The sequence below is a fragment of the Pogona vitticeps genome, chromosome 2 (assembly GCF_051106095.1).
Source record: "Pogona vitticeps strain Pit_001003342236 chromosome 2, PviZW2.1, whole genome shotgun sequence".
NCBI classification, from domain to species: domain Eukaryota; kingdom Metazoa; phylum Chordata; class Lepidosauria; order Squamata; family Agamidae; genus Pogona; species Pogona vitticeps.
The window spans coordinates 4,959,187-4,981,822 of NC_135784.1; the positions used below are offsets into that span (position 1 = coordinate 4,959,187).

Here is a 22,636-nt window from a genome sequence, read left to right on the forward strand (position 1 = left end):
TGGTCGAGGACTACAAATCCCAGAATCCCCCCCCCAGTGGGACCCTTCTGGGCCGTCAGATCTGATCTGATTTATGGCGACTCCTTGAATGAGCGATCCCCAAAATGGGCTTGTCTTCTTCTACACAGCCCTGCTCATCTCTTGCAAAACTCAAGCCTGTGGCTTCCATTTAGGGAGTCTATCCATCTCGCCTCTTTTGTTTGTTTATTTATTTATTTATTTGGCTTTTACCCCCGCCCGTCTAGCTTCAAAGGAATCTACTGTATTCTGGGCGGCTTACAGTCCGAGCGCTTTAAAAGAAGAATTTAAACAGACAAGATCCAAACAGAAAAGATGGGGAAACGCAGGGAACTAAGTGATGGAAAGGGGGGGGGGGGAGTCTTCCCTGAAGAACCAAGTCTTCAGCTTGTGCTTAAAAACTCCCAGCAAGGGCGCCAGGCGAATCTCAGGGGGCAAAAATATTCCCGAGGCCAGGGGCCACCACCGGGAAGGGCCAGTTTCTTGCTCGTTTAGGGCTTTATATGCAAGCATTAATCCCTTGAAGTCAATGCGGAAATGAATGGGCAACTAGTGTAAGGCTGCCAGAGTCGGGGAAAGGTGATGATATTTTTTCACCCCGGTTAACAGTCTGGACATGTTCTGGACCATTTGTAGTTCCCGCATTAATCTCAAGGGCAGCCCCGCATAGAGTGCATTACAGTAGTCTACTCTCGAGACTATGAGCGCATGGACCGGAGCGGTGAGTGTCGCCACATCCAGATAGGAGCGCAGAGGATCAGCGGTCAAGCCCTCCCCATGACCTCCGGCAAAGCTTGGGGGGGGGGAGTCAGTGCTTAGACTAGAATCCCCCATAAGGGGAAAAACAAAATAGGGCTCATTGTTACAGCTTTTAGATTTTCTAGGTTCTGGATCTTCTAGATTAGAGGTGGTTGTTTTTTTCCCCTGGGGGTGGTGATGGAGGACATGCCAGCGACTCAACCTGTGGTCACCCCACTCTAAAAAGAAATGCGGTTTGAATATACTATTCAGCGTTTCTGGTGCGGGGGAAGGTTAGGAGGAGGGGGAAAGCGAATTCTCTACAGCTGGTGGTTTTTCTAAAAATTGAAATGAGGAAGACAATCAAAAGTTTGTCAATCGTAAGCCCACCCCCTGCTGCTGTTACTAACCCACCCGTGCAATAAAATACCCAGAGATACCCCCTCCCTTCCTTTTAAATCAGAGGAAGGGGGAGGCTGGTCCAGCTCCCCATCCCACAGAGAATCTCCTCCTAGCTTCTCCTGGGCTAATGGGAAAAGGGGCGCCTTTTAAACCAGGGCCAGAAACTCCCTTTTGGAGGGCTGTGTTTTCAAAAAGGAACTTGGCCACCCCCAGCCTTGACTACCCTGCAGGGCCCTTCCTGGCTTCCTTCCTCTTTCTATAGCTACACAGCATCTTTGGGTGTTTTATTGCTGGAGGGAGTAGCAGCAGCACATATATAGCTATATCTCGAAGTTTTGAGAGAGCGAGCGAGCGAGCAAGAGAGCAAAGAATGTCATCCTGAACAGACAAGCAAGAGCCGTTGACTTTGCAAAATACCCGGTCCTCTTGAGGTTTTATCAGGACCAATCCAGCCTGTTGCATTTTGGGCCTCTGGCAAACAGAGACTGACCCTGGGGGGATGGTCCTGAGGAGCATGTCGGGCCCCCCCATATTTCCCCCCTCCCAGACCCACCCAAGCCGCTGCATTCTTCTGTTGGGGGCACAAAGCTGGGGCCCTTCAGAGCCCTACACACACACACACACACACACACACACACACACACACACACACACACACCCTGCAACCTGTGCCAGTTGATTTCAAAGCACAGGAGCAAAGCCTGAGAAGAAAGTTGGCAGCACACCATTTACTTTTTCCATCACAGAGAAGTCCAGAGAAGGAAGCAAATAAAACTGTTTAACTTTTATTTTTCCATCTTTTGAAAAAAAAAGGAACTAAAATCATGGAGCACCTGCCAGTGCGAAGACGTTATCATACGAAATGAATGAAAACAATGTCACGAGTCAAGGGACAGCTATGATTTCATCGTTTTAAGGAGAGCAAATCCACCCGCAGGATTAGACCGCTTTTCTCTCGCTCATACACACCCAGTGCTTCTCCACCAACCCACCTGGCATCACGTCTCTTCCCAGTTGACCCTCCCCAGAAAAGCTGCAATAAAGACCCCCCCCACCAGCATCACCCATCCCCACCCTTTAAATCATGAAGCATATTTTATTTAAAAAATAAATAAGTTGGCCTTAATGTAGCTTCCTCCCCCCCAAAAAAAACACCAGTGGGGGCAGAAAAAAGAAGAGGGACGCATCCAGGCGGTGGCTTAGGGCCAGAAAAATGCCATTGGCAAGGCTGATCCTCCCATCCTCAGTCCAAGGGGGTATAGCGAGAACTCTGAACATGTGCAGAGGCACACGCTTCCTTCCTGCCTCGCAGCAGTTTCTGGGACTCCGTCTGGCCCTGGAAAAATGGATCACGGAGAGATCAGCTCTGCACCTGGAGAGGAATCAAAAGGGTGGTGGTGGTTTATGGTCCTCTCTGGCCCGAAAACTCAGCCACTTCGTGTATGTTTGTGTGTAGTCTGATTTGATGTAGGGGGGAAAAGAGGGGTGGGTGGAGGATATTGTTCTCAAAAATGTTCAGCCTGGGGGAAACAGCCAGTCAGGGTGGGGGTTTCTTGACCCCCGTTTCCTTCCACAAACCCTCTACATTTGGGGTGGATTTCTCCCCACTGCACCTTCTTTCCCCCACTGTCCTTCCGTTGGGGGGGATAATGTGACAGCTTGGGGATTCTGGGGTTTGTAGTCTCCCAACAGTCCCATTTCTGAGCTCTGGTTTGGCAAGACATTGAATGCGAAGGGGTTGCCCCAAAGTGCGATAGCAACGGAGGAAGCACCAGACTCTGTCAGCCCAGGAGGGTCGCATCTGGCCACGCCAGGGCCCAAAGCCCTATTTTTGTACGAAAGGGCTTGGAGATTGGGGGAGGGGGGTCGTAGGTATGGACTGTCAAGGTCCAGGAGGGGTGTTGTGTGTGTGCCCCCCCCCGAGAAACTGCCCACGGAGAGCAGCCTTCCCTCGCCAACCCAAGAAACCCCTAGCTCCACAGCATCAGGACACAAGAGCAAAATGGGGGTGGGGGTGATGATGCTGGCAAACCCCCTCCCCCCCCCATTAGATACTTTTCATGCAAGAAGCAGGAGGGAGACATTGAGGAGATGTCGGGAGACTACAAATCCCATCCAGGTTCCTTCCCCTTCATTAAAAACTTTTTTAACCCCCCCCAACTCATTTCACACCAGGCTTGGCAGGCCAGGAAGGGGGGGGGCAAGAGGACGTGGCAACGGAAGTAGCAAGGGAGAAGATCCTAGTGGGGCAAGGCAACCTTAGCCCGACCCCAAACACACAAGGGGGGGGGGAACGACACTCAGAGGCACTTCTTGCTGGATCGAGGAAAGGGGGTGGCGCTTCCCATGGGGGTGATGGTGGTCTTCATCAGGGTGGCTGGGCACGTCATTCTGAGAAAGGAAGAAGATGCAAACAGTGACCCATGAAGGAATGGGGTGGAAAAGGGGGGCTGGCAGGTATGGGGGGGGAGGGCATTCCTGCCTTTGCCGCCCACTGGATTTTGCCCTCCTCAAGGATGGGAAGGGGGCTTGGGTTTAGGGAGGGACCAGTGGAGGCCTGTGCCTAAGTTCACTAGCCCTCACCACCGTGCAAGCCCTCACTGCACGCGCGCGCACACGTTCACATTCTCTCTCTCTGTCTTATACACCTTCTGGGCACCCTTCAAGGTGCTGAGCTTGACTCAAAAAGCCCCCTTCCCTCCTGAGGGACCTCAGGCTGGCACCCCCTTGAAGCACTCCCTGCCTCACTCAAAATGGCTGCCGGCAAGGGATTCTTGGGATCACCTCTGCTGACAGAATGGCTTTCCTGCCCTTTGGAGTTAAAAAGAGTGGTGGGGAAGGGGAGGGTGTAGAAAGGCACGCAGCCCTGTGCCCCTCCACAAAAGATGCAAAGAAAGTGACTTCTTTTGACTACAATTCCCAAAATCCCCCCCCCCGGCCAATAGGACTACTGAGTTTCCAAGTTTCCGGGAACATGTTTTCTTTCGAGGGCAGGAGCATTTTAAGATAGAGGCAAACCTCTCATGGGGGAAAAGGGCTCAAACACTTCCTGTGTTCACCTGGCCAGGTAACGCTAGCTCTGACAGACGGCAATAGCTGTCAGAGGGGCAGCTTGGCTTTTCCTCATGCAAAGTAGGGGCTCTGGGAACTAGGGATAAACCAAGCTCCTAGTCCTCATGGTTCAGCACAGACTGTGAAAGCTCTCCAGGGCTTCGGACGAGGGTCTTTCCAGATGCCCTTGACCTTAACCCTCCCCTTCCCACTCCCAGGGGACCCAGGCATCCTGGCCCACCTGCATTCTTGGTCTGGAGCATCAGAATAACGAGGATCGCTCCAAGAATGGCGAGGAGGATTCCCACGCCAAAGGCCACGGCGCAGAGGATGTTCCCCAGAAGCTGAGGGTCCACGGGATCTTTGGGAACTATAAAAAAAGGACACACAACAAGCCATATTACTGGGATTGGGGGGGAGAGGGACAGCCTGAGGATTGTGGGTGTTACATACAGCACTGATGTTACCTGTCTGTCATGGGTTTGGAGGGAAAGTTCCATCCTATGGGGAGTGGAAGGCGGGACATCAGGAGGAGGGGCTGTACTGTATATATATGTGGAGTTTGTGTGGAGAAGTTAGAAGAGCTGAGGGAGAGCTGAAGGAGAGCTGAGAGAAGAAGCTGGAGTGGGAGTCTGTGTGTCAGACAGGGTACTACTGTGTGTCAGTCAGTACCAACCTGATAGGTTCAGGTGTCTGAATGGGTAGCCAGAACTGATAGGTTCAGGGTCTGTGCTTCATTTAAAGGTGTTCTGTGTGAACCAAACTGGTGTATGTATGATTGAGACTAAGCCACGTTACTGTATCTTATTCACTTGATCATTTTATTTTCCCTGTGTGTTATTTAAATAAACCTTATTCTTTTGTTTAAAAATCCATTCCTGGTCTGTGTGACTCCTTACAGGGAATGGTTGGTGGCAGCTTAGTGAAACTGTGGCACATCCCAGTAGGTCTGGGGTTGTCACATTGATTGGTGTCCAGCGTGTGGGATACGACTGGTCCAGTTGTCCAGTGGTCCAGCAAAGCCTTGGCAAGTGTGCCCAGAGCAAGGGGGGTCTAGTCAGGGACAATCTGAGAGCGCGTAGGTAATCTTCTAGGCTTACCTCACGGGGAGGTACGCTAGTGGAAGAACGTGTAACCTCAGATTGGTGGGACTAGATTAGGGAGCTCTGAGGCAACCTGTTTTGGCGGGAAAAACGCTGAGGCAAAACTGAGTGAAGTAGCAGTGATCTAGCTTGTCTGCTGAGAGGCCTAGCAGAGGGGGGTGGACTCTGGCTGGCAACAGTTGCAAGTTAGTGCTGAAAGAACAGCAGCAATCTATAGAAGGCTGTTTCTGAGGCAAAAGAGAAAGAAAAAAAAAGTGGTCGCTTTATTTTGAGGCTTGACTTTTGAAAGCAGCCTGTTCTGGGGGGGGGATTATGCCCTTGACTCGAAGCCAAATGGCAGAAATGGGTGAAGCGAGGGAACCCCAGGTAGACCAAGGTTCTGAGGATGAATTTGGCTCAGTGCAGGATGAGAGCACGGGAGAACAGAACCCAGAACTCAGAAAATTGCTCATAGCCCAACAGCATGACCTGAGGGTGAGGGAAATGGAGCAAAAGGAAAGGGAGAGGCAAAGACAATTTGAGTTGGAGAAAGAAAGGATGGCGTTTGAGTTAAGAAGATTGGAACTGATGAATCAGAACAATAATAACAATAAGGATTCTGAGGGGGGCCAATTATCTAAAACTGACCTGAAGAAATTCCCTGTATACCACAAGGGAGATTGCCCTGAGGTGTTCTTTTCCCTCGTGGAAAGAGCATTTGTGGACTTCTCAGTAAGGGAAACTGAGAAGATGACCATTATGCGATCTTTAATCAGTGGCAGCCTGGCAGAAGTCTATGCAGAGATGCCAGAGGAATTGCTGAGAGATTTCGCAGAGTTTAAAAAGCTGGTGTTTGCCAGACATGGGATAAATGCGGAACAGCTGAGGCAGAGATTCAGGTCACTCACCAAGAAACCAGAGCAGACTTTTACCCAAGTGGGGGCCCAACTGGTGAGGCTGCTAGAGAAATGGCTATCTCAGGAGGGGACAGAGACCTTCCAGCAGCTCAAAGACCTGATAGCGCTGGAACAGTTTTATTCAGTCCTGCATGGGGAACTGAAGTTCCAGGTGAGGGAAAGGAAACCGAAATCTGTGGCAGAGGCGGCCGAGATCGCAGATTTTATTTCCCAAATAAGAAAGCCCTTAGGTGAGGGGAAATCTATAGGTAAACCCAAAGAAACCTACAGCAAGTACTCTCAGGGACCAGGGAAAAACCAGCAAGTGGGAGGGGCCCATGGTGAAGGGAAGCCCTCAGACATGAAACCATGGAGGGAAAACCAAAACAAGATGAGAAAGACTCAAAATACAGCAGAAAATGTTATTTCTGTCAAGGAAAGGGCCATCTAATCTCAGAATGTGAGAAATTAAAGCAGCTAAAAGGAAATGTGCCTCATGATTTGAGTGGAACCAAGCCAAAAGCTGTGTTCTGTGTCCAGAAAGAGCAAAGCTCCTTGTCACTGAGGGAGCCTGTTGCCATGGCTACTCAATCTGGAACAGTTACATCTGCTGATCAGGCTGAGGAAAATGGTCCTCTGGTGGAGGTCAAGCGCTGCTTACTAGTGAGAACAGATTCGCAGTTGTTTGAAACCGCAGGAGTGGACGTAGGAATACTTGACCATCAGTATAGGGGGCTGAGGGATACTTGTTCCCAGGTGACCCTGTGCCATCCAGATATTATTCCTAGGGAGTATATAATCCCGAATGAGAGCATGAAGGTGGCAGGGATTGAGGGACAGGTGATCTCACTGCCAGTAGCTGAGGTACCTATGAACTTTCAAGGCTGGAGGGGAGTTTGGCGGCTAGCGATTTCATCGACTCTGCCAGCAGCCGTGCTCGTGGGAAATGACCTGGCTGAACATGTGAAAGTGCTAGTGATTACACGCTCACAAGCCACCACGGGGACAGTTCAGGGGGGTACTGATGAGCCCGAGATGGAAGCAGAGGGTAGTTCCGAAGCTGTGGTGGAAACCTTAACCACAGACAGCAGATTTGGCCAAGAGCAAAAGGCAGACGCCACTCTCCAAAAGTGTTTTGAACAGGTGACAGACGCCCAGCTAACACCTGAGACCCCAGTGAGATTTTGTGAGAGAAAGGGAATTTTATATAGGGAGTCCCTGAGGAATATCTCAAAAGGGGGAGATGGGATCAGAAGTCAGCTAGTGGTACCTGAAAAGCATCGCCCCATGATCTTACAAAGGGGGCACTCTGACATGTTTGCTGCGCACTTAGGGGTGAACAAAACACAGCAGAGAATCACACAGAATTTTTACTGGCCTGAAATAGGGAAGCAGATCAAAGAATTCTGTAAACAATGTGATGTGTGTCAAAGGCAGGGGAATAGCCGCGACAGGACCAAAGCAGTTGTGCCCTTTGCCTGTGATTGACACTCCATTCAAATGCATAGGGGTGGATATTGTGGGACCTTTGCCCAAGGCCACAAAGAGGGGGAACAGGTTCATTCTCACCATTGTGGACCATGCCACGAGGTACCCTGAAGCCATACCCTTGACTAACATTGAAACTAACACAGTGGCAGATGCCTTGGTGGGGTATATGTCCAGGATGGGATTCGCCTCAGAGATAATCACAGATTTGGGCGCATCGTTTACATCGAAGCTCATGAAACGCTTATGGCAAATCTGTGGAATTAAGCACAAGGAAACCACTGCCTATCACCCTGAAAGTAATGGGTTAACTGAGAAGTTCAATGGGACTCTAATGCGCATGATTAGGGCTTACTTGGCAGAGAATCCAAACAATTGGGACCAGAAGCTGCAATCCCTTTTGTTTGCTTATCGATCAGTGCCACAAGCCAGTAGCGGGTTCAGTCCATTTGAACTTTTATTTGGGAGAAGGGTGAAAGGGCCCCTTGATTTAATCAAACAAAATTGGGAGCAGATCACCCAGGATGACCCACAAGACGTTGTGACATACATAGACTCTTTAAGGCATGACCTAAAGAGAAACCTAGAGCTAGCAGCAGAGACCCTGCAAGCTCAAAAGGTCAGAAAGAAAGCTTGGGGTGACCAGAAAGCCAGGGAGAGGCACTTTGACCCAGGGGAGGAAGTGCTTTGGCCCAGGCCCTGCAAAGAGAGCAAGTGTCAGCTGAGTATCCCAGAAATAAAATACTTGGGTCACATGGTAGGGGGAGGAGTGATAAAACCCCTAGAGGCCAAGATAGAAGCAGTTCGTGATTGGCCCAGACCCAACACCAAGAAAAAAGTCAAATCATTTCTTGGGTTGGTGGGCTACTACAGAAAGTTCATCCCGAGGTTTAGCGAGATTGCGGCTCCGCTGACCGATCTGACGAGGAAGAAGACTGATGACCGCATCCCGTGGACCAGCGACTGTGAGGAGGCGTTCCGGAGGTTGAAGGAGGCCCTCATCAACTATCCAGTGCTGCGTGCTCCAGACTTCGACCGGGAGTTCGTCATCTACACCGATGCGTCTAACAGCGGGGTAGGAGCAGTTCTTTGCCAGGAGGATGAAAATGGTGACCAGCATCCAGTGTTCTACCTGAGTAGGAAACTCCAGAAAGGTGAGAGACATTTGGCAACCGTGGAAAAGGAGTGCCTGGCCATAGTCTACGCGATCCAGAAGGCCAAGCCTTACATCTGGGGAAGACATTTTATTCTGTGCACTGACCATTCACCACTGCAATGGTTAAAGACAATGAAAACCCACAATAGTAAACTTATGAGGTGGGCTTTAAACCTGCAAGACTATGACTTTGAAGTGAAGGTGGTCAGAGGGTCAGTGAACTGTGTTGCTGACGCCTTGTCAAGAAGACCTGAAGAATGAAGACGGCGAAAGAAATATGGACTATGTATATATTTTGGTGACTAAAGGTTAAATGTACTTGTTTATTAAACATGTTTGGTTTGTATGAATAAAGGTGACTTGATGTATTGTAAATGGTAAATGTTTAAATGCCTAATTGATATGTTTATCCTAGGGTAAGTATGGTATTGTATGTCATTGTATAACTGTGTTTGTATGTTTTGGATCCAGGTTGTTTTTTGGAGAAAAGCACCTTAGCTTTCCCCCTACAAAACAACTTATAAAGAGGGGAGGTGTTACATACAGCACTGATGTTACCTGTCTGTCATGGGTTTGGAGGGAAAGTTCCATCCTATGGGGAGTGGAAGGCGGGACATCAGGAGGAGGGGCTGTACTGTATATATATGTGGAGTTTGTGTGGAGAAGTTAGAAGAGCTGAGGGAGAGCTGAGAGAAGAAGCTGGTGTGGGAGTCTGTGTGTCAGACAGGGTACTACTGTGTGTCAGTCAGTACCAACCTGATAGGTTCAGGTGTCTGTATGGTTAGCCAGAACTGATAGGTTCAGGGTCTGTGCTTTATTTAAAGGTGTTCTGTGTGAACCAAACTGGTGTATGTATGATTGAGACTAAGCCACGTTACTGTATCTTATTCACTTGATCATTTTATTTTCCCTGTGTGTTATTTAAATAAACCTTATTCCTTTGTTTGTTTAAAAATCCATTCCTGGTCTGTGTGACTCCTTACAGGGAATGGTTGGTGGCAGCTTAGTGAAACTGTGGCACATCCCAGTAGGTCTGGGGTTGTCACAGTGGGCATTGAGAAGTGTGGGGGGGCGTGTATGTCTGGGGGGGAAAGAGAGAGGCTCACCCCAGAAGGTTGTCGTGCTGGATTTGTCCCCCGGGGTCTTGACGGTGCAGCTGTAGACCTGTCCTTCCTGGGGGGTCACCTCTAAGTAGGAGAACATCTGGAAGTCCAGCCCTTCCAGGGGGTAGACATGAGTGGTGAAGACCCCCTGGCTTACGGGTTCGTCCTGGAGCTCCCAGCTGATGGTCACCGAGGGGGGGAAGATGTTGGTCACGGAGCAAACCAGGGTGGTGGGCTGGCCCAGCTGGAAGGGCTGGAGGGTGAAAACGTCCACCTGAGGGATACCTGCGAGGGAAAGGGGGAGCCACGATGACGGGAGGAGGGAGCGGCCCCAGCGGCAGTATGCCCCGAGACGTGGTACAAAATGGAAGCCACGGGTCTCAGCTGGGGACTCGCAGGACGCAGTTACACCCAGGGAGCTAAGGAGCAAGGTGGGCATAAGCACCTGAGCTACAGGTGTTGAGGGTGGGGAATGAATCTCAGACTTTGTGTTGAATCCCCTTTGGGCAGCCAGATCGAAGGCCTCCGTCTTAGAGGACAGATTCTGATCCAGAACATAAGCACCATAATAAAGGGATTATTCTTTAAAACTCAGGAACCATGTCTATTAATTGAAAGGGGTGGGGAACCCTGCACCCAATTGTGTGAAAGTGTCATTAACAAAACAAACAAGCATAAAAGCTTGCAAGGAGAGGCACTTGGCATTGGGAGTCCGCCCTAGGGGTTAAGGGTTCTGTTATTATTTGATTTTATTTCTATCTCACCTTTCCAAAAAAAGGTGGCTTCACAGTTAAAAAAAAAAAACACACACACCACCACCACACAAAACAGCCAGGTATGGAAGTTGTCACATTAAAATGCATAAAAATAGAAGAGTACTGTAACTTAAAAACATATATTTTTTAAAAAATATGGGGAATATTTGGACTTCCAGGTCCACCCCTGGCTGGTGGGTTGCGGGATTTGGGGTTACTGGGGTGACCTATTGGGGATGGGTTGGGTCTGTGCTGGGGTTGAGGTGAGCCTGCTTCCCCCCCCCCCGGCCTTTTTCCACCCTTGGGGCAAAAGAAACTGCCTTTTCTCCTTCAAGACTTCAGGAGAAAATATTCCAGGCTCTTCGGAAAAGCAGACATAATATGATCATTTCAAGGAAATACGGAGACCCCTCGTTCTACCCTCGCAGGGAGCCCGTAAATTTAATATACCTTTGGCCTCAGGCATGTATTCCTGGGAAAAGTTAGTCAGGACGTCCAGGGCTAACGTGCAGATGTTACTGAGCTTCAGAATTTCATCCTTCGAGGTCCGGTTTTCTGCTTCTGGGCGGAAATCGGTCAGACGTGGATGCCAAGAAGACCCCGGGAAGTCGAACCAGAACAACTGCTCGTTGTCCAGACTCTGGGACAGGCCCGAAAACGGGGAGTCTCTTTGGCAAAAGAACACCTCGGAAAAGACGTGGGCCACCTCTCCTAGCGGGACGGGGGGGGAGAAACACGCGGTGATGAAGGTCACTGGAATAATATTCCCAGCAAGGAGAGAGAGAGAGAGAGATTTCGCCCTCTTGTCTCTACCTGATTGGACACAATATAAGGATATACATTCCCCACACACAAACTCAAGATCCGCCATGCCTATGGAACAGGGGTGGGTGGCGCACGCAGAACTCCGGCATGGGGCGTGTGAAGGGGCCCTGCCCATTGAATGGCTTGGCAGCCAAGGCATTCTCACAAGTACGTAGTGCACTGCAGCGCCCCTTATCCTGCATCACAGTGGACAACCCCTCGCGTAGGTGCATGGGAGTTGTAGTCAGATGCAGTTACTTAGGGACCCTCTCTTATTTTCGGGGAAACAGGGTAATAATAATAATAATAATAATAATAATAATAATAATAATAATAATAATAATAATAATAATAATAATAATAATAATAATAATAATAATAATAATAATAATAATAAAGAGAGAGAGAGAGAATGCAAGATCAGTGGAGACCTAAACAAAACAGGGGTGGCGGTGGGATCCTGCTGCCTTCTGCTTCCTCCATGGTCCAAGGACTTCTTTGGTTTCTGGAGTTTATACGTATACTGTATCTGTTGTCTTTTTGGGCGGGTGGAGGGGGCCTGTGCCTTTTATTCTGTGCTCACCAGCATCAGCCCCCACCCCCAGCCTTGTTTCATTTTGAAGACCCTAAGATTCCCTTCAAACTCATTAAGAACAGTAAAATACAGTTCCCTCTCCCTCGGGGGGGGGGGGGGGGAACAACAAGATCGGTGGGATCCAGACATAAAGCACTGTAGTTTTTGTAATGGGCCATCTGTCTCGCCCCCGACTTTTTCCGTGGGACCTGCAAACACCAGTTGGATTGGAAAAACTATAAAAACAAATCCAAGGATGGGCCGAGGTTCATTATCTTCTGCAACTTCATCGGTCAGTCTATGCTTCGTTTATTAAGGGCAGGGAGCCTCCCCCCTCCCCCCGCCCTATAGCAAAGAGAAGTCCAGAAACTTCCCTCAGCTATAAACCCCAAAGTGCAAAGGTGGAGTCTGTTAGATTGCCTCAGAAATCGGACTAATTCAAACAGGGTGCCAGAGGAAGCCCCTGACGATGGCCCAGACCACCAGAAAGACAAACGAGGGTGTCCCAGATCAAATCAGACCTGAACAATCTTTAGAAACAGGAAAACGATGGAGCCAAGGCTGTCGCACTTTGGGTGCACGACGAGAAGGCCAGGATGGGCAACAAGATGGAAGCAGCAGGAAAAGAGGAAGACCAAATACGAGATGGATTGATTCCTAAAAGGAAAGCACAGAGTGCACTTCGCTGGAGTTGGGCTGGGCAGTTGAAGATCTCGTTTGTGGAGTGACCATTAACCGGACAGCGTGCCCGTTTCCTCCACAGCCCTGTCCGGCGCTTCCAAACTGAGGGCTGTGGCTTCCTTAAGTGAGCCGATCCATCTCACATTGGGCTTTCCCTCTTTTCCTGTTGCCTCCCACTTTTCCCAGGCATGATGGTCTTTCTCCAGAGAATCCTGGACGTGCCCGAAGTAGGACAGGCTCAGCTTCACCATTTTTTGCTTCCAGAGACATTTCAGGCTTGATTTGATCTAGCCCCCCCCACTTCCCCCCCCACCCCCGGTTCGATAATTAAACAAGTCGATAATTAAAACCACTCAAAAGATTTTAACAGGGCAGAAATAAAAACCGACGACAACCAGCCCGTCTCATCTGGTTTGGAAAGATGCAGGGGGGGGGGGAGAGGAAGTTCACACGGGACCCCACCTCCACCCCGAGCACAAACTCGCATAAAGGGTCCTTTACTTACTGGATTGCAGAGTTGCCTGAGATTATGGGAGCTGTCATTTATTTTCTAAAAAGCAAGTTCTCCCAGTTTTGCACACGCACGCGACGCGAAGCTTGTACTCGGCAGACACCCCCTCTCCCCCGCAAGCGAAGCGTCGCGTTTCACTTTCACACGTACATGTACACGCGTGTCCCGTACCTTGAGCCTCCGCCACCGCCGCCGCCGCCGCCGCTAGTAAGAGCCAAGCCCTCAGCAGGCCGCCCCACTGGCACCGTCCGGGACCCATTTTCTTAGTTGCCCCAAAATGTAGCCTCTGAGCCAGAGCAGAGAATTGCCCTGGACGCTCCGCAGCCCCCCCAAAAAAACTCCCCTCCAGCCGAACCCGCCAATGGGCTTCGTCAGCGCACCGTGACGTCACCGGTTGCTGGGGCGAAGCGGCGGCATTCGAGACCCAGCTCACTGATGGGCCATTTCTCTCGAGCTGGCGCGCGGCTTGTTTCAGGTTGCCCGGGTGGCGAGCGAGCGAGCGAGGACGTGGGATGGCCAGGACGGAAGATGAGGCCACTGCTCCCCAGGGCAGGGAGAGGAAGGTGCTTCTGGGCAGGCGTAAAAGCACATTGTAATCTACAAAGCACAGACTGGTCTCCTTACTGCTTTAGTGCACAACATGTTATTGCAATAGGATCTCTGGTGCCTCCTTCTTTTCTAAACCCAGCTCGAACATCCGGCATTCCTCATTTCATACAGCGTAACAAAGTCTTTGTTGTAACAGCTTGAGCATCACTTTACTTTCAGGAGAAATTAATCCAGTGGTCCTGTAGTGACTGCACTCCTTGGCATCCCTTTTCTTAGGGACTGGAATTTACATTGGACATTTGCAGTCTGTGTAGCAAAGGTCTGTTTTCTATATTTGTTGCCGTACTCTTGTTAGGATTTTGACAGCTTCATCCCCTGAAACTTGCAGTAGTTTGACTGGTATCCCTGGTGATTTATTTCTTCCACATGCTTCGACACAGCTTTCACTTCACTTTCTGAAATGACAGGTTCTTCATATGGGATTTTTCAGTATATTGTCCTCATTTTTTCTTTCATTTCGCTCTCATAAGATATTCCACTATTGATCTTTCAGGCTCCTTAATCTTGGTTTAAACTTTGATGTCTTGATGGAACATATCTCCTGTCCTCTCTTGTTTGTTTCTTTGCACGATGATTGCTGCAATCGTTATCTTTGTCCCTATGTGCAAACTGCAATTCTGGCCACATTTTTATTACCGTTTACTTTTGCTTCTCGTCTCAACAGTAGTCTTTGCATATTCTTCCCTGAGTATCTGGATTCCACCAGCGTATCTAGTTTCAATCCACAGTTCTATTTCACAGTCAGTTGAGTACAAATCCATTTATGTCATTTTCAATTCTTCAGGATTTAATATTATATTTAATGCTATGATCATTCCAATTATCTTACTCTCAAGCTTAAGTTTTCACAATAATAGTTCACGTTCTGGACCATCGTCTGTTCCCTGTCTTGTTTTTGCAGACAGAATAGAGCTTCTCTGTCTTTGGCTTCCAATTATAGGGTCTCTTTGTTTTCCATATTGGCCGTCTGGCGAAGGCTACATATAGAATCATCTGTCTGATTGCCTAACACATACCGTACATTGGCAGAGAACAAATTGTTGTCTTTGTAGAATTTAAAAGCAGTTGCTTTCCTGCAGAGGCCAGATTCTCCAAGGAACTGGTTCTGTTTTTTGCTCCAGTCACCTATTATGATCACAACATCCTATTTTGAGGTCTGGTCAGTTTCCTCCAGGAGAGAGTTGCATGAAAGCTTTCGCTCTCATCTTCTTCACCATCTGTACAGTAGTTGAAGGGACAGACCTGAACAACGGCTGTACCGATAGAAACTTCTCATTAGAAGTTAAAATGGCCCAGCTGAAATGGTTGGGCTTTGAAAAGAATATCATGAGGTGCCAAGAGAAACCCAGAAAAGACTGTTACGTTAGGAAAACATGACAGCTTCAGTAGGAAAAGAGGAAAGCCACAAACATGAGGTGGCTTGAGTCCGTGAAGGAATCCACGGCTTTTAATTTGCAAGACTTAAGCAAGAGCTGTCAGTGACAGAATCCTCTGATGGGAATTCATTCGTACCGGTTTGCCTATGATAGTAACAGTTCAGGCAAAGACCTTTCTCTTCAGGCAAGCCGTCCCTCAGTAAACCAGCTACCCGTGTGCGGTTTTTAGGTGGGTTGTTATGCATTTCTGCTTTGACTGGATTTTTAGTACTGCCTGTGTTTTCCATTTCTCAGAGTGACATTTTTTTTTTAAAAAAATGATTTTTGCGTCAATATTGCCTACTAATGATGTAAGATGCGTCCATATTCATAATTCATAATTTTTAAATTTTTCATAATTTCTAAATATCTCTTTTGCATGATGTTAACCACCATTGTATACTCGTTGTTTTAAACTTTTAATATTGTCCTTCATTGTTTGTAAGCCGCCTTGGGTCCCATTTCAAGGAGAAAGGAGGGCTAAAAATATTTTTAAATATAATACAGTGGTGCCTCGCTTTACGATTGCCCTGCATTACGATGAATCCACTTTATGAATCCACTTTTGGCCACCGTATGGAGGAACTTCGCTGGACAGTGGGTTTTTACCCCATTGGAACACATTGAACGGGTTTCAATGCGTTTCAGTGGGGTTTTTTATTTTGCTTTACGATGTTTTCGCTTAACGGCAATTTTCCTGGAATGGATTATCGTCGTTAAGAAAGAAAGAAAGAAAGAAAGAAAGAAAGAAAGAAAGAAAGAAAGAAAGAAAGAAAGAAAGAAAGAAAGAAAGAAAGAAAGAAAGAAAGAAAGAAAGAAAGAAAGAAAGAAAGAAAGAAAGAAAGTCCATAGATTTAGTCTCTGCAGTTTGAAATGGGCCAATCAGACCTTTTTATCTGGTGGTTGCGAATTGGAACACTCTACATGCTGATTCTCTGCTGAACTTAGTAGCCACCTGTTTCTGGTGTCAGTTGAAAATGCCAGTTTTGGCATTTAAAATCCTAAATCAGGGAGCTCGGCAATTGTAGCTTTGCAGATATTCTTGGGCAGCATCTCCCTCGCTGCTCCCCATCGGCTACACCGGTAAGGCTGAGTTGGAACATCTAGCGCGACACAGAGGCCCACTGACTTGGGTGGCCTTCACTGGGGTTCCCAGGGAGTTTCGGTCTCTTTCTCCGCAATTTTTAGCCACAAAGAGAGGAAGGACAGGGCAGGGAGTTTTGCTCTCACTTCCCGGTCTGCTCGCCACTTCCTCATTCTAGGTTGCTGGTTTCCTTCCCTGCCATAAAAGCTGCAATGAGTCATAAGGGTTGGTGTGTGGACGCGCGTGGGTGTCAGGCAGAACTCCAGAGTGGGTGGAACTTCAGTCCTCCAGTTGCCCCAAAGGAAGTTACTGGGAGTATACAACAGGGCCAACTAGCGGCTAAACCCCACCCTTCTGCTGAGTGTTCCCTCGTTTTCGTAGCAGGCAAGGGAAGATGCAGAAATGGGTTTCCTTTCCTGTTCTGTACCGTTAAGAAGTTTCTGACTTAGGGCCACCCGGTGAACAAATGACCTCCGAGATGTCCTGTCCTCAGCAGCATTGCTCAGCTCCTGTAAAGCTAAGACTGTGGCTTCCTGGATGAGTCAATCCTTCTCACATTTTGTCTTCCTCTTTTCCTGCTGCCAATGGGTCTTTCATAGCCAGAAATTCAGCTGGTGGTTTCTTCCAAGTTTAGAGATGTCTGGAGATGAACGATTTCTATCTATCTATCTATCTATCTATCTATCTATCTATCTATCTATCTATCTATCTATCTATCTATCTATCTATCTATCTATCTATCTATCTATCTATCTATCTATCTATCTATCTATCTATCTATCTAAATAATGCTTATATTGTATTGAAGGTGCTTTCATGGAAATATCCCTGAAACATCTGAGATGAAAGCAAACAAACAAACAAAATGAAGTTTGAGCTTCCTTGGCATATAATTTTTGGCTAGCTTCAGTGTTTTTGGCATCTGGCTGTAGAACCAGAGGTTGGGAGTTCAATTCCCCGCTTTGCCTCCTTGACATAGACTGGATTTGATGATCCATAGGGTCCCTTCCAGCGATGCACTTCTAAGATTATGATGATAATGATGATAATCCAATTCTTTGGTCACAAACCCCATCCCTGGATTTTAGAAAGATTCACACATCTTCCTCAACCCTCACCTTAAATAAAATCAGGGTGGGAGTTTCTGTTCCTTTTTTTTTACATGAAAACCCCCTGATACCCTATAATATCAATAATAATGATAATGATGATGATGATGATGATGATGATGATACTACTACTGATGGCAGAAAGTGAGGAGGAATTAAAGAACCTCTTAATAAGGGTAAAAGAGGAGAGCGCCAAAAATGGTCTGAAGCTCAACATCAAAAAAACTAAGATCATGGCCACTGGTCCCAATACCTCCTGGCAAACAGAAGGGGAAGATATGGAGGCAGTGACAGATTTTACTTTCCTGGGCTCCATGATCACTGCAGATGGTGACAGCAGCCACGAAATTAAAAGACGCCTGCTTCTTGGGAGGAAAGCGATGACAAACCTAGACAGCATCTTAAAAAGAAGAGACATTACCTTGCCAACAAAAGTCCAAATAGTCAAAGCTATGGTTTTTCCTGTTGTGATGTATGGAAGTGAGAGCTGGACCATAAAGAAAGCAGACCGCCGAAGAATTGATGCCTTTGAATTGTGGTGCTGGAGGAGGCTCTTGAGAGTCCCCTGGACTGCAAGGAGAACAAACCTATCCATTCTAAAGGAAATCAATCCTGAGTGCTCACTGGAAGGACAGATCCTGAAGCTGAAGATCCAATACTTTGGCCATCTCTTCTCATGAGACTCCCCGGAAAAGACCCTGATGTTGGGAAAGTGGGAAGGCAAGAGGAGAAGGGGATGACAGAGGACGAGATGGCTGGACAGTGTCATCGAAGCAACCAACATGAATTTGACCCATCTCTGGGACGCAGTGGAAGATAGGAGGGCCTGGCATGGTCAGGTCCATGGGGTCACGAAGAGTCGGACACGACTTAATGACTAAACAACAACAACTACTACCAATACCAACAACAACAACAACAACTTACAATCAGAACTAAATGGGGGGAAATTCAATCAAAGCCATAAACACATGGGCAGTTCCATTTATTAGATACCCAGCTAGAATAATAGATTGGACTCAAAACGAATGAGAATACTGTAATTGGATCGAAACACAGAAACTAATGAACGTGCATCACACCCTACATCCAAAAAGTTAAGTGAACAGATTATATTTACCACAAAAAATCGGAGGCCGTGGATTACTGCAAATACAGCAGGTAGTAGAGAAGGGAAAAAAGAAGCCTAAATGATTATATCAGTAGAAACTTTATTGAGGCAGCAGTGAAAATGGAGAATATTTTGAAAACAACAGAAACAAAGGCTCAATATAACAAACAACAATTTGAAAATAAATTAAACAGCTGGAAAATTAAGCCACTATATGGACAACACCTCAGAAATATTGATGGAAAGCGTGATCATAATTCAACATGGGCATGGCTAAAACTGGGGACCCTTAAGAAGCAAACCGAAGGCTTGATTTTTGCTGCCCAAGAACAAGTACTCCAAACCAACGTGAGGAAAGCTAAGATCCAAGGAATTAGTGCTAATAGCAAATGTCGAACTCTGACAAGAAAAAGATGAAACTGTGTCACACCGCATCTGTGAGTGTCCAAAGATTACACAGATTACAAAATTAGACATGATCTGGTGGCAAAATTAGTGCACTGGTCATTATGCAAAAAAAAATATAACTTGCCAGTTTCCAAACACCGGTGGGAACATCAAAAGAACATAAGAGCCTTGCTGGATCAGGCCAAGGGCCTCTCTAGTCCAGCTTCCTGTATCTGACAGGGGCCCCACCAGTTGCCTCTGGGAGCACATGAGACAATGAGATCCCTGTCTCCTGATCCCCCTCCCCTGCATTGGGCATTTGAAGGTACCTTCCTTTTAAGTCTGGAAATTATTTTCATCCCCATCGTGGCTTGTCACCTGCAATGGACTTTTCCTCCAGGAATCTCTCCAATCCCCTTTTCAAGGCATCTAGGCCAGATGCCATCACCCCATCCTGTGGCAAGGAGTTCCAAAGACTAACAATCCACTGGGTCAATAATTTTTTTTCTTTGGTCTGTGGTCACTCTTCCATCACTTGATTTGAGTGGATGTCCCCTGGTTCTGGTATTGCGTGAAAGGGAAAAGAGCTTCCCTCTATCTGCTTTATTCATCCCATGCCTTATTTGATACATCTCAATCATGTCTAAAGAGCCCCAAACGCTGTCGCCTTTCCTCAGATGGGAGGTGCCCTAGCTCAGTCATCATCCGAGTCCCTCTCTTCTGCACCTTTTGAGAAGGTGTCAGATAATGTGGAAGTTAAGATCTTGTGGGATTCCCTGATCCAATCTGATAGACACCATGAACATAACACACCAGACATAGTAGTAATAGAATGAAGAAATGTTGGGATCATTGACATTGCAATTCCAGGGGATGCCAGAGTTGAAAATAAAGAACTGGAAAAACTAACAAAGGACAGAGACCATCAAAACATTTCGCCTCTGGAAGAAACACACTTCAGTGGTCGCCGTAGCCATCGGGGCTTTGGGAACAATATCGAGACATTTCACACAGTACGATAAGCAGTTGCAGATCTGAGAAATCACACCATCAGAGCTACAAAACCCGGCAATATTAGGAATAGCATACCTACTACGCTGATATTTAACAGATACCTAAGTTTTTGGTTAAACCTTGGAGCTGTCATATAATTCCAGTCAATGTTTTTCTAGTTTTGATTGACTGTGCCTGGTGTTTTTGCATGATGACCATCATCATGTGCGGTCAAATCAATTCTGACCTACAGCAACCCTTTTCAGGATTTCCCTGGCAGGGAGTACCCAGAAGTGGTTTCCCCCCCTTCCCTTCTTCTCTAAGGGGCATTTTCTGGGACGGTGCAGCTTGCCCAGGCTGGCTCTTCTCTCAAAGGAGACCAAGTGGGAAGAATTGAATTCCCAGCCTCTGGCTCCACAACCAGAGACTTCAACCACTGAGCCAGACAGCCAGCTAGCACCCTCTAGTGGCCATTTGTTTTAACAATTCCCCCCCCCCCACACACCCTTGACGAGGGGTCCCTGACAGTCGTACTCTACAGCAAAATTTCTTTTAACCCATTTCCAAACATTCAAGATGAGTAAGCAGGCGGCAGAGCCAGCGGTTGGGAGTTCGATTCCCCTCTTGTGCCTCCCGTGAGTAGAGGCAGCCTCGGTGGCCTTGGGCAAATCGCACAGTCCCACAGCGCCCCTAGAGGAAGGGTAGGGTAAAACCACTTCTGAGTACATTCTCTACCTGGAAACACTGAAAAGGGTCATGATAAATCAGAATTGACTTGACGGCACATCATCATCATCATCAAGTCTTCTAAGCTCTTGATTCTGGACTTTTTTTTTATTCTGGAGCAAGCCATTCTCTCTCTCTCTCTCTCTCCAAATTGTTTGCAACACAGCATTGCAAGAAATTCTGTGCAACGTGCTAGGATTTTGGGGGGAGTGCCTTGATAAGCGCCAATGTCTCCTTGCTCCCCGCAGCTTGGTGGAAAGACAGCACACAGAAAGAAGCACACACAGAACTAGATTTCGGTGCCTCCGGTTGGAAGGAGCACAGGCTGCTTGGCGCTGCCCCCTTCTCCCGTGGCCAAACCCTGCAACACCTGTCCAAATGGCGGCGAGCCTGCTTTCGTTTCGGCCAGTAGGGCAGGCAGCCAGCTGCGCCCCGTGGCCCATATTGCCCTCGGGTTGCATCATTGTGCATCTTCGCTCCCTGCACTCCTCTCTCTCCCTCTGCCTGTCCCCACGCCTTTCTCTCCTCCCAGTGTATGCATGTTTTATGCACACTGCAGCTGTTGGTAATGCATCTGTCTGCTTGCTCATAACAGGCTTGGGGGTGGGGGTGTCTGTAGGCTGGCCCCCCTCCCTTTTTGTCACGTGACAATCTCTCTCCTTCCTCCCCCCCCCCCGCATCTTAGTTGTTTTCTGTTTGCACTGGTCAGGAGGCATAGAGATCGCTTGTGCCTTGCCGCCTTTCTTGCATCAGGCCCTCGCTGGCACAGCCTCCCGATGCTTCCTGTGCCTTCTTGAGCGCAGGGAGCAGCCGTGGCGCACGCCTCAAAGACAGGGTTGGGGGGGTGGGGGTGTTTTGTTTTGTTTTTTTTAAAACGCCTTCCAGAATTATTGCAGGTATATTGATGGTTTTGCAGTGTGTAATTGGAAAGCATGCCCGGCTCTGCTGTCTTTTGTAAACAGGAATACTTCTGATGTTTTTCCTGCTTTACTTTCCTACAAGTAGACGGGAGGCTGTTTCCTCCGTTGCATGCAAACAGTCCAGGCTTGTGATGTTCCTGCATGGCGTTGTTTTACCACTGCAGACGAGAAGCCCCCTTTGAAAGGACCATGTGTGGTTGCAAGAGGACCCTGCTTTACCTTCCAGCAGCCATTCTCAGGGGGGGGGGGGGCTGGCACATTTGAAAGGGTCCACAGACGGAAAAAATACAAGAGATTTCTGAAAGGTATCCGGTATTTGTTCATTTTGTGGCTCTGGAGCCTGAGAAGAGCTCCTGAAAGGGCCATGGCCGAATAAAGGCTTTTTTTCTTTCATGTGTTTATTTAAAATACTTTTACCTTGCCTTTCTCCTTAAAATGACTTCCCTAAAGGACCCTTCCTCTACACTTAGTCCAATAAATCAATGGTTTATTTCCTGCTGGAAAATCAGACTCCTCCCTGTATGTGCCTATTTTTCTGTTTATCTGACTGCATCCCCTCCCTCTTGCTGCCGAAACTTGGCTGTCACCTGTTTCCTAGCAGTCTACACATGTTGCCAGTCCCCTGACAGGCAGGCATTCAACAGGTGAGAAATGGGAGGAAGTGCGTGAGGTGAAGGGAGGCGCACACAGCGGAGATGGAAAAGGGACTCTGAGAGGCCCATCGGTGGTTGCTCAGCAGGTGAACCACCTCTGGGGTGGGGAGGGAGCCAACCGGGACTGGAACTCCCATCCTCCTTCACCACTGACTCCATCTAAGGATGATGGGCACGGTAGGAAAACAGTGCCTGGATCCCGACAGGCTGCCCGCTGGTGCTTTGTCAGAAGGTTATTGGCCCCGTTCAACGGGAAGATGGGCTGAGGAGTTTAAGGCTCAATGCTGGACTGGGATGGGGGGGGTTATTTGAGTTTCCCCCCACCCCACCCAGAAAGGAGGCCAAAAGAGGTCACCCGTTAGCATCGAAA

General features: G+C 48.0%; 2 protein-coding genes across 2 annotated transcripts in view; both read right to left on the reverse strand.

Annotated features, from left to right (window-relative positions):
• The window catches only part of LOC110070991 (RLA class II histocompatibility antigen, DP alpha-1 chain), a 195,071-nt gene that overhangs the window by 101,841 nt on the left and 70,594 nt on the right, over window positions 1-22,636 (reverse strand). The gene's annotated exons all lie outside the window — the stretch shown is intronic.
• On the reverse strand, window positions 1,928-13,589 carry LOC110091135 (HLA class II histocompatibility antigen, DM alpha chain). The gene is made up of 5 exons (XM_020815125.3): window positions 13,431-13,589; window positions 11,140-11,400; window positions 9,938-10,219; window positions 4,451-4,579; window positions 1,928-3,549 (listed from the first exon to the last, which is right to left on the reverse strand). The coding sequence occupies exons 1-5, from the start codon at window positions 13,516-13,518 to the stop codon at window positions 3,545-3,547; spliced, it is 765 nt and encodes a 254-aa protein (XP_020670784.3). The 5' UTR covers window positions 13,519-13,589; the 3' UTR covers window positions 1,928-3,544.

What these genes read in the sequence shown, in the direction of transcription:
- LOC110091135 (XM_020815125.3), bottom strand. Translation starts at nt 13,518, where the DNA reads ATGGGTCCCGGACGGTGCCAGTGGGGCGGCCTGCTGAGGGCTTGGCTC. An exon ending in ATACATGCCTGAGGCCAAAG is followed by an intron (nt 10,220 to 11,139) that starts GTATATTAAATT and finishes TTTCCCTCGCAG; the next exon opens with GTATCCCTCAGGTGGACGTT. An exon ending in CAGCACGACAACCTTCTGGG is followed by an intron (nt 4,580 to 9,937) that starts GTGAGCCTCTCT and finishes CTTTTTTTATAG; the next exon opens with TTCCCAAAGATCCCGTGGAC.